General features: G+C 41.3%; 1 protein-coding gene across 2 annotated transcripts in view; it reads right to left on the bottom strand.

The window, feature by feature from the left end:
* Nalf1 (NALCN channel auxiliary factor 1) overlaps positions 1-11,398 on the bottom strand; it is a 564,025-nt gene extending 552,627 nt beyond the window's left edge. For both annotated transcript variants that reach the window (XM_004663366.2, XM_045145809.1), the window contains exon 1: positions 9,863-11,398. In XM_004663366.2, coding sequence (XP_004663423.1) covers positions 9,863-10,849 — 987 coding nt within the window. In that variant the 5' untranslated portion in view covers positions 10,850-11,398. The remainder of the gene's footprint in view (positions 1-9,862) is intronic.
* Positions 11,399-12,020: the final 622 nt, after the last annotated feature.

Genomic DNA, 12,020 nt, shown 5'->3' with positions numbered 1-12,020 from the left:
TAATCATTTCACCATCAATCCCAATGAAGCTCAAAACTAATTTTCATTTTTGGAAGTTTATATTAACCATAACAATTCTTTTCCCCCATAAAACATAAAAAGAGCCATATCTAATTTAGTTAACACTACAACATTTATGCCAATGACACATAGGGCATACATCCCTAACGACAATAACTTCAGTAGTGTATACCGGCTAAGTGTTGATGATTTTATATTTAGAACCATTCATTTTTGTATTATTTAAAAATAAGTTTTCTACCTGATTTAAGCATGTTCAAGTTTACAATTATGCGTACTTTCCAATCCCTAATTATAATTATATGTACTTCTCATCTAAATTTTTTCTGTTTAAAACATAGATAGCAAAATAAAGGATCTTAATTGTATAATAGTTTGTTAACTGCACTCTTTCTCACCATCCCTCAAAGCTCAGCAGTGGGTGGAGACCACCCTTAACTTTTAATGCAACTTTTTTCACCCCCCCACTCTCATCTGGATTGTATGCCAAAAGCTACAAAAGTTCTTATTTATTTCAATATATAATGTTTTTATTTCATCAAGCTCATATCTAGGTTCCCATTTATTCTATCCTCTGTTCACTGCCATACTTCATGACGAGTAGCTGGACTTGCATTCATTCAACCCCAGATGATGACATGATCCATCACATGTTGACATCTGCTCTCACAGGCATATTACCACTACTTTGCTAAGGTCGCCAAGACTTAATTGCCAAGTTCAGTGACCTGTTTAACAGCCTCATCCCAAGTATACTTTTGAAATCTGTGCCACACTTGACTGATTCAGCATCTTTCTGAAAATCCTTTTCCTGGCTCTGCAGTTTCGATCTGGAATGATCCCCAAAGACTCATGTTTTAAATGCTTTTTCTCTAACCTAGCATGGTTTGGGAAAGGTAGAAACTTTAAGAGGGAGGTCTTAAAGATCTCGCGCTTTCTCTCTCATTCTTCTCATTTACTTTGTTCCATGTCCTTTCTCACCCTCTTTCTCTGCTCCCCTTTTCTACTCAAACATCTTAATGTAAATCTACCTTAATGTGAATTTTTCACATTCTCTTGATATCATGACTTGTTTTGTTACATTAAATAATTGGCTTCTAGAACAAATCTGCATATGGAGGGTAAATGTCACAGCCAGGCTGACTACTCACATGGCTAGCTAGTCACTGGGCATAGTCTATGTACTTATCTCCAAATCTCACTATTTGCATCAGCACCAATTTCAATCCCAACCGTTCCTTCCCTGTTATTTCCTATCTCTTTAAAGGGCATCCACATACAACTAGACTCACATTTTATTAAACTTGCCTCTCACCTCCTTTCTGCAGGAAATTAGCCATTAGGTGCTATCATTGCAGTTAGAAATCTCCTGAATCTGTCTCTTCTTTTCCATGATCATAGGACAAAGGTCGTTTAGAATTCTCTCTCCAGAACATGTGATACACTAGCCACATGGGGATGTTTTAAAACTAGACTTATTAGACTAATTAAAACTAAATACATTTAAACCTGTAGTTCTGCCTCTACTAGTCAAAGCTCAAGTTCTCAAAAGGCCCATGTGGTCAGCGGCCACCATATTGGATACCCACAGTAGTTCAAATCATTGGCATATCTGACCTGCATCTCCAAAGGAGGACAGAACATCTGAATTGAGATCTATAACAGCTTCTTTCTTCCCCAGTGCTATGTCATTGACACACATAATTTTTGAAAGAAAAATATCATAAATGAATACTTTGATGAATTTTTTTTCTCTAGTATTTTATCATACAGATAAAGAAAATCAATGGCTTTGTCAAGGGAAGAATATACCTTAACCATTCACCACTAACATCTCTCCAAATACTTTTTAATAGCCTCCTTCACACATCTTTTAAGCAGCATCATGGAATAAATGTGGCCCTCACAATAAAAGCTTGGGTAAAATCCCTAAGTCTTAGATGAGTGCACCTGCTAATGGTGCCTATATAAGGTGGAGCCTTAACCTAAGTGAGACGACTTCCTTACCCAAGAGGCTGAGAAAGTACATGTCAGGAAATGTTGTTTCCATGAAGGACCAGACTTGTAGGGATGTTGTGAATAAATCATGTTCTACTGGTCAAGAAAGGACATTCAGGTGAAACTAAATTTCCCAGGACCTCAATCATGGGCATTACCCTGCAGAGCCATAATAACATAAACACAGTTTAAGCCATCTAATCCATGGCACTTTGTAACACTAACTTAAGCAAGTTGATATCTTTGACTACATTGAGCTTATCAACTCAGGGTAAAGAAATGTCACAGCCCTACAAAGTTTACTTCCCTCCCTCTGGGACTGTACACATCCTTTCTCCAATGGATTTGGAATGTGAAACTGGATACCCACTTCTTCCTCTGTTTTAGAGCATTATTTATTCATATCCTGTGTATCTGTAAAATAATGTCCTGACTACACCCTTGAGCTCTTGTTTTGTCAGGTTTCTATGTCACCTATCAAATGTTCTAATAATAATAAGCTCAATAGAAATAGAAGGAGAAAATATAGTAACAATATCAAAAATTGTAAATCTATTGGACAGATACATGCAGGTTTCCTACACTTGTTCGTTTAATTCTTCATGGTGTTTGCAACTGTTATCAATCAAAAAAGAAAACAGTTAAAGTGAAATGAAGTTAATAATTAGTCAGGCAGGTATTTGACCTGAGAATGTTTAACATCTTAGGTCCTAACTTCACTTTGCTCACAAATATGTGGTAATACCTCACAATGTGGACACAAAGAATGAATGTCTTAGCTCTCAACCATGGTGGCTGCTTTGAAAACTGTTTTCTCTAGCACTAAAACATCTGAAAATTCAAGTCACTGTCTGTGAGTTAATACTTTGTCACCATCACCCTTTTACATCACAGTTCCATTTTCTTTTCCAGTAAGTAAAGTTGAGAACAGTTCTGCAAGAAAAAAGACTGATCACTTATTGGGAGGACAGCCACAGAAAAAAGAATCCAGAACTTCGGGTTTTCCCGGGGACACAGTTTCCCATGGGACACAGAAATGCAGCTTCACTTCGAAGGATGTAGCCTGGTGATGGCAAAAAGGTACAGTGATAAGGAGAGGAATGCAATGAGCTTTGAGTGGTTGAAAGTCACTAACTTTACCATGGAGATACAACCCATCTCCTTTCTGGTTCAAAACGGGGCAGCAACATACAAACTTATCATTTGTCAGCATAGACGTATTTCTGAATCTATGCATCCAACCTAGGAGTGGATGTGCCACTGGAAGGTAAGAATCACATTTAAATGTGCATGGAATATCTGTGTCTTACCATCTATCAAAACCTCTCCATCATCTTGTTTGTAAGTCACAGAATGTAGAAATGGACCTCTAAGAGAGGTAGGAAGAAGCTATTATCTTTTAACACTTAAGAATTAAATATTTCTGTGAATTCCAGCATAAAACATACTTTATTTCATTCAGTATGTGTTAACAAAGAAGGATACAGGTTTACCATGTCTTGTTCAAAGCAGTAAAGATCAAAGTAAATTAGAACATTTCATTAAGGAACATTTAATTATGTGGGTATGCATATATATGTGAGAACATATGAGAAAAAAATGATGTCTATTTATTATTACTTCAAAACAGAACAGTATGTTTTAATTTAGATTAATTCCTGATTTAAACTTGAAGTTAAACTGACCAATTAACACTGCTAAGCTAGGGAGATAGCTCAGCAGTTAAAAGCAATTGCCTGTAATGCCTGATGGCCTAGGTTTGATTCCCCTGTTCCCATGTAAAGCCAGATGCACAAAGTGGCACATGTGTCTGTAGTTTGTTTGCAGTGGCAGTAAGCCCTGGCAGGCCCATTTAAATTCTATCTCTATCTCCTTCCTTGTGAGTAAGTAAATAAAATGTTTTATAATTCCTCTATGAATATCAACTTGTTATTCCTACAGTATTAAAGAAGAGGCACAAAGGAAAATATGGTTTATCAACACAATAAAAACTTCCTGGGTGTAATTAAGTAAATAAAGAATAAACATAATGTTAATAAAATATACAAAAAGCCAACAGGTTGTCTCTTAAAAGCAGACATACACTTTTTAAAATGTATTTTGCATATTTATTTACTTATTTGGGAGAGAGATACACACAGAGAAAGAGAGAATGGGCACACCAGGGCATCTAGCCTCTGTAAACAAACTCCAGATGCATGAGCCCACTTGTGCATATGGCTTATGTGAGTCCTGGAGACCCAAACCAGGATCCTTTGGCTCTGCAGGCAAATGCCTTAACCACAAGCCATCTCTCCAGCCCAGCAGCCATATACTTTTTGAAAAGTCTGAATTTTGTTCATTTGAATAGGATAAAACTAGAAATAAAAATAACAGAGCCAGAATCACTCTCCTTGAAAGATGAATTTACCTCACAAAGCCAGTGCCTCCGTTTCATGCTCAGAAGCTCCACTTATGAGGGGAACAGTGATATGATACCCCAGTAATGCTGAGCAGCAGGAGACCAGTCCAAAGACGCACTTCGGAACATCTAGTCCACTGGCCCTATACCATTCATCTCCACATCTCTGTGTTTGCTTCCAGCACATCTCTTTATTGTGGCACATTGTTAAGCTCACTTATCATCCACTTCATTAACCTGGTCCTTACATATTTGCTCCCTGCCCTCTCAGCCTATGTATGATGGCCATTAACTTCTCCACAAATATCTATCTGAGTTCAATTCTTGCTGGGATTATGATGCATTACTGAAACATAGTAATCAAAATGCCCTCATTATATCTTAACATCACTGTAAATCAGGCTGAAAGATCCCTGGCCCATGACAAGCCAGATAAGGGACGTTAGAATCTCTAGGCACTGTGGACATCCAGGCATCATTGCAAGGTTGCCCGCAATCCTCCAACATGAACCAGATAACTTTAGATATGTCCAGTAATATACAATAAATCTCTTTGTAACAACCAATATGAATTATAATGTATTCATTGTTTGGTCATGGTATGATTGACACAGAAAATGGTTTATTTATTTTAACATTGAGAAATGAAATTAAGGCAAGAGCTCAGAAAATTCAAGCCTAAATATCCTCTTCCTCAGGTATGTATATGTTTATTCTTGCATGTTAAGTTGATCAAAAAAAAAGCTATCTTTATGGGTGGTGGTTTATGTGAGGGAGTATGAGACAGACAACTCCACCAGCGTTGTTTTCCTCTGCACGCTCTCTCACCTTGCATAAGCAGACACTGGCCCCATCTCACAAAAATGATGAAAACCCTACACATTGGCACCCAGGTTATGCCCCATATAGCTACTAATTTGATCCAGTTAGAAACCCAAAATAAAAATACTTACTTATTTGTCTAAATGCAACAGACATTTACCAGTAATGTAAATTTTACTAAAAAGAAAAAACCCAGATGATAAATCAGTAGTTTCATACAGCAAACATAAAAACATCCATAAACTTGAGTCATAAAAATGACTATGAGGGCATCCTTGACCTTAAAAATAGTCTTATCAATATGCATGTGCAGATTATTTGATTCTACAGAGAAACCATTCAACAGTAAATGTGATGGAAACACAATGGAAATAATAAAGTTGTAGACCATAAAACAGATCAGCTGATGGATGTGTTCTCCACCCTAAAGACAGGACATAGTGAATATAACCACATTTAATCAACAGCAAGTAGCATATTAGATTCAATTTTTTAATAGAAAGATGTGTAAAGTACATGTTTTTTTCTTTTAAGAATCTCTTTATAGACCTACGGTGTATGGCATTGAAATAAATAAGAATGGTAAGAACTGTTTTTGTTTGTTTACAAATTGCACATGTAAAGTAATGTAATGTAAACTCTTGGATGTCAAGTGGGTGATGCTTTGTTCAGGACCAGCAGAGATAGCAGAAACCTCAAGTATCCTGGTGTTGGAGACCATTGGTATTCCCCAGGAATCTCTGTGGCTAGTGTCTTTGAAACACAAACAAGCAATTAACCACCCTAAATATGAGATTGTCAAAGGAAAACCATGAAAATGGATACATTCTCCAAAGTGTTATAAGGACTACTAGTTAGGAAATAGGTGAGGTTTCGATGCCTCAGTGACCTACTTTAGATTTTAGTCCCAAATCCACATTTATTCACAAGTGTCTGAGGGTATATAAGGAAAAAGAATCCATCAGTGAGTACCAAAGATTCTCTTAACACAACAGTTTATGTACCCTAAAAGCATCATTTACATAGAATTTCTTTCCAGAATGATCAGGAATGTAAAAATGTCACATGAAGAGAAACATCTTTAAGTAAAGGTCTGACATAAAAATGACATGCATTTGTGAATTTGTAGCTTAGAGTATTTCACTTTCGGTGTTGCCTACCAATTTGAATATTCTGACACACTTATCTGACTCTTACTATATACCGAAGGCCTTGTTTTCAGTAAAGGTGCAAGTATCATGCACACTTCCATAATTTTGCTAACTAATTTATGTGATAAAATAGTTTAGTAAAATATGAGTCATGCATATAAGGTTTTTTTTATTTTTCTGCATAAATGCTAATCCTTGGATTTGAAAAATTAAACTATTTCTCTAAGTGCAAATTATTTATATAGTATGTTACAATGCAAACGTTTACTCAAATAAGTTGGCTACATTTGCTCTCTAGTTACTATGAATTTGAGGCATATTTTTGTTTAAGATAAAGTCTCTTTATGAATATCTGGCTAGTCTATAATTTATCATCCCCCAGCCCTAGCCTCCCTGATGCTGAGACTAATGTGTGCACCACTAAACTCAGTTTCAACTCATTATACCTATATTAGATGTAGTTTAAGGTTTTTAAAAACATAGCTGATCAAAAGCTATTTAAGAAAATTTTAAGGAGGGCTGGTGTTATGGTTCAGCAGTTGAACATGTTTTCTTGAAAAGCCTGCCAGCCAGGGGTTCAATTTCCAAGTTCCCAGGTAAGGCCAGACACACAAAGTGGTACATGTATCTGGATTTCTTACGTGGTGTCAAGAGGCCCAGGTGTACACATTCATATTCTATCTATCCAGTATCTCAAAAAATAAAAAGTTAATTTAATCCATCTTTATTTTATATAATGATTTTTAATAAAGAGACTATAAAATGAGAAAGCAATATTATACTTTATAAGTTAAAATTTCTTGTAATAAATAATTTCATTACACTTATTTATAAATGGTAGTTTCTTTTAAAATATGGTCCCATAATAATAATAGTAGAATTCTATGTATGCTATCTACAATTTTAATATATTTATGCACAACTAATTTGGATTTATAAATTCATTAACAATTGAAGAAATATACATCTAATTTTAGTAAACCATGACTTCAACAGTTACTAGAAAAAAAAAAGTAGAAAATGTTATGGAAATTGAACAAGACTGATTCCAGTGTTTTTTTTTTTCTTTTTTCATAACTCCAATTGGGTTTAAAATACATAAAAGTTTTCAGAAAGAAGCTTTCATAAACTTCCAAGGCAACAATAATATTTAAACCATGTGATATAGTTTGTATGTAGATACATATTCCTTTCAAGAAGAGAGAAAGATTACATAGTAACATAAGGAATTATACTTGTATTCTATTTCTACCTAGAAACAATCAATTTGTGAATCCTAAAGCACCCTATTGCCTTAAACTTAAAGTTATAATTTTTATGAATAGCCATTATAAAACTATTTCAGCTGACAAAATAACCAACCATCCCTCTACCAGAAAAAAAAAAATGTCTATAAGATGTCAAGAAATCTTAGGGAATAAATTCTGAATATCTTCTGTGTTTTGTGACGAGAAGCACAAATATCTGTCTTTACTTATCAATTGATAAGAAGTTTCTTTATATATTTTGTTTATACATTTAACAACTTTTACAGTATACAAAAATATGATCCTGGTGTATTTCATAGCATCATGAAATTAACTTATGTCATTCATTATACTTATGATAATAGAAACAGCATGTTGAGAATTAATTCAGGTGAAGAGGGAAAGAAAACATTAATATATTTATTTATACATTTGAACAAAGATATATGTGCCCTGTTGAGAATATGCTGTAATCTGTTGGCTGAAAAGATGACCTCTCTCAAACTGAGCTATTAACATTCAAATTACTAGAAAGTTCTCTGAAGGCTTACAGTCTGCAGAGCACACTAATTCAAATTCTAATTGTATTAAACTCAAATTCTGTTGCTCTTAAATGTAAAATATTGAAACCTCCACAATATTTTTATTAGTGATAGAATTACCAGAAACAATCATTTTATCTTTATATTTTCAAAATAGTTATTCTGTCAAAATAAATAACTGTTCAGTAAATACATTCTATCATTAGGACTGAGTTTAGGTCACAGAAATTACTTATAGAAATATGAAATAAAAATAAGCAAGGAAGTTCAAGATCTACTTAGTCAATGAAATCACATTCTTGGTTGATGTTATAAACAGAATTGCTAACTTCAAAACCAAGTTTCTCAAATTTTAAAGATTGATAATAAATCAAGGTCATACACTTAGTGAAGCTGTGAAGTGTGACTCCTAAGCTATGCTCATTTAAAGTAAGATCCAGAGATCACAATGGTCTGTCAAATTGCCCCAAAGTCTTTTGATCTTATGCTAGCCTTGATTGCACATCTCAGTACAAAACAAACGAGGGAGAGTGGGATGGTTGTTCTCTGTGTGCAAGGCTGGGTAAATAGGAAAGAGGAAGGAGTGTGTGTGTGGGGGGGGTCTCATTTCATTTTCAAAGTGATTCTACTTTATTTTCATGTTGAATACATTATTTTGGAAAAAAAATCCATGCAATAGAGATTCCGTGATCATTTTTTTCCCTACTGGAGGTCACTTGCAGAAGTTACATCTCTTAGGGAAAAAAATAATAATAATAATCTTGTTTCAGCACCACGGAGAGCACCACGTCCAGCAGCGTAGGGTCGCCAGGACCAATTCCCAAAACACAAGTCCGTGCTTCCCCTTTGTCAATCAAGAAGGTCATAGTGGTCCTCCTTACAGTTAACAGGAAAAGCCTGGATATAATACAGGTCATTAAACATTTCAGCAAACTTCAATTCACCAAAGTCCAAAGCCATTATATCAACTTGAGCTGTGGGTCAACCACGGACTACACAAGTACAACTCAAGCTCACATTTGACCTGGGATCAATGACTACCCAGGTGTCTATGAGAACGGGGTGAGCTTCAGGGGAACAGATGCCCTCACGTAGGCCCCAGACTTTTCACAGAGCAGGAGCTAGCACAGTCAGCATGCACACCCTCCTCCTGTTGCTCCTACTTAAACTACACACTTCCTCCTTGTCAATCAACTTCACGATGTGGCTACGGGGAGGGAGGTGGGCGCTGTGTGCAGATCTACCTGGCAAGTCACCATGCTTGCCTCTGACCCTCCTGTTTACCTGTGGTCATCAAGATGCAGTCTCCTCTCTCTCTTCCTCACAAACCTTATTGAAATGACATTTTTAAAACACTGTAACAGAGTTGGAGACACTGCAAGGCAGTCAGAGAATAGCTCAATCCTTATTTGTTATCTCAGAGGACCAGGGACATCCCTGAGGTTCCAAGGATTCCCAAAGGAAAGCCCCAGGCGGCCAGCAACCCCTCCAGGTATTCCCAACTTCCAGCACAAAGGCGACCTCTGACAGCCAGAGAGATGTCGAGCCTGTGACCACAGCAGAGCCTGACTCAGAAACAACCCTAGCAGACACCTCGGCCCGCCCCGCCGGCCGAGAGGGAGAGAGGGAGCAGGCAGTGGCGAGGAAGAGGAACGCGGCGCGGGGAGCCCGTGCTCTTACCTTGCAGTCCTCGGGACAGGACTTCACCGAGTACTCCTCCGACTGCAGGTACTTGTGCAGCACGCTCTCGAACTCTTCGTACTTCTCCTGTGCGTGGTGGTCATAGTCTTGGTAAGCCTCCACGCACTGCCTGCACGTGGACATCTCACCGCCCTCGGCGAGCACCGCGTCCAGGCTGCAGTTCAAAGCGCTGGGGCTGGACAGCCCTGAAAACAACTCCCAGAGTGTGTAGGAATTACAAAACGAAAGGTAAAAATCCGACAAGTTCCAAAGTGGAGTTGAATAGGGGCCCCTGGCTTGCTGCTCCCCTCGGGCCGCCGCCCCCCGACTCCAGTTCCTGGCGCACACGGCGTCCGCGCTCTCCACCGTAAAGCACTGGCCCGACGACGCGCCCTGGGGGTAACAAGTCTCCAAGCGCCACACGGGTCTGGCAGAGTTTCCTAGAAAAAGAGGCTTGCTCCGCTTCTCTTTGCTTCGGGTACCCTTGCCACCGCCGCCGCCGCCGCCTCCCGGGGAGGGGGGCAGGGTGGGGGACGGGGAGGCGGAGAGGAGTCTGTGTGCCTGGGCGGCGGGCGAGGACTCCCCCATGCTGGCCAGGAGCGCGGGCCAGGAGGGATCCTGCTGCCGCGGCCGCTGCTGCTGCTGCTGTTGCTGCTGCTGCTGCTGCTGCTGCTGCTGCCGCTGCCGCTGCTGCTGCCGCTGCTGCTGCTGCTGATGCTGCTGCTGCTGCTGCTGCTGTTGGTGCTGCTGCTGCTGCTGCTGCTGGGGGTGCTGCTCCTTGTCCCGGGTCCGGGTCAGTTTGGCCTCGGCGCAGAACCACAAGTGATCAGAGAGCAGGACTGTGAAAAACAAGAGAGAGGCCAGAGACAGTCGCCATTTCTGAGCCCTCTCCGAGTCGATGAACGGTTTCTCGTTCTCCCGGGGTGCTGCCAAGCAGATTTTTAAGCCGTCGTCATACTGCCGACACATCCAAGCACCCCTGGTCATATTTTGGGAACGCACAGCCTTGGCCGACTCCACCGTGAGGGCTCCTGTGCGAATATCTCCACAATATGCATTGACTTGAAGGGTTTAATTTCCTTATCCCCTCCTCCCGTTTCTTCTCTCTCTCTCTCTCTCTCTCTCTCTCTCCCTTCTTTCTCTTTCTCTCTCTCTCTCTCTCTCTCTCTCCCTCTTTCTGTCTCTTTCTCTGCTTTGCCTACATAAATTTTACCAGGCTTTGCAGGAACATCTGATTCGCTTCCAACCTAATCATCCGCCGACCCCATTCTTTGTAGACACAGAAAGAGAGAGAGAGAGAGAGAGAGAGAGAGAGAGAGAGAGAGAGAGAGAGAAGAGAGGCGCGTGGAGGCTGGTGCTGTGCTGGCCGGTGGGGAGGCTGAGTACAAGACGTGATGGTGGAGGTGGCGGGGCGACGATGCGCCTGTCACCCCGGCATCGTCAACGCGCGGGTCCCCATGGCTCTGCTGAGGACAGACCGCTCTCCCTTGCCAGGGGCATGCCGCGTCTCCACTGCCCACTGACGGCGACCAGAGCGCCTCCCCTCCTCCTCCTCCTCCTCCTCCTCCTCTCCTCCTCCTCCTCTTCCTCCTCCTTCCTCTCAGGCTCCTTGGGCTTCTCCTCCGCCTCTCGCGCCTACTTCGCGCTGGCTCTGCCCGCGTCCGGAGCCTGGGCAGCCGCCGGCAGCGCCGTCCCTCCCCCCCACCCCCCACCCCGCGCTCCGACCGCCGCCGCAGCTCCGTCCGCGCACGCCGCCGCCGCCGCCGGGGCTCCGACCGCTGACGCCGCCTCCCGCGGGCCTCGGGGCCGAGTCGCCTGCGCTGGGCCTCCCGAGGCCACTGTCATCTTCAGTCCCCGGGCTAAGTTGCCGCCATCTTCGTCCTGGAGACACACTTTTTCGGGGGGGAGAGAGCTGGATTTTGCGTCATCTCCTCCCGCGGCGAGGTCTCTCCATCCTGGCGCATTGGCGGCGGCGGGGTGCGGGGACCTGGGCGAGGACGCGCGGGTCGGCGGCGCCCACGGTGCCTGGGGGGGGGGAGGGGGGCGGGGACCAGCCACCCTCTCCCCGGCCCGGGGGCACCCCGAGCTCTGGCCCTGGGCCTCCCGACTCGCCCCACTTTTTATTTCAGAAAGTCAGGACGCGGGTGCTTGGCTCAGG

This window comes from Jaculus jaculus, chromosome 3, assembly GCF_020740685.1.
Source record: "Jaculus jaculus isolate mJacJac1 chromosome 3, mJacJac1.mat.Y.cur, whole genome shotgun sequence".
In the NCBI taxonomy this organism is placed as follows: Eukaryota; Metazoa; Chordata; class Mammalia; order Rodentia; family Dipodidae; genus Jaculus; species Jaculus jaculus.
Note: the sequence above shows the minus strand (reverse complement) of the source record. Positions and strands in the feature narration are given on the sequence as shown.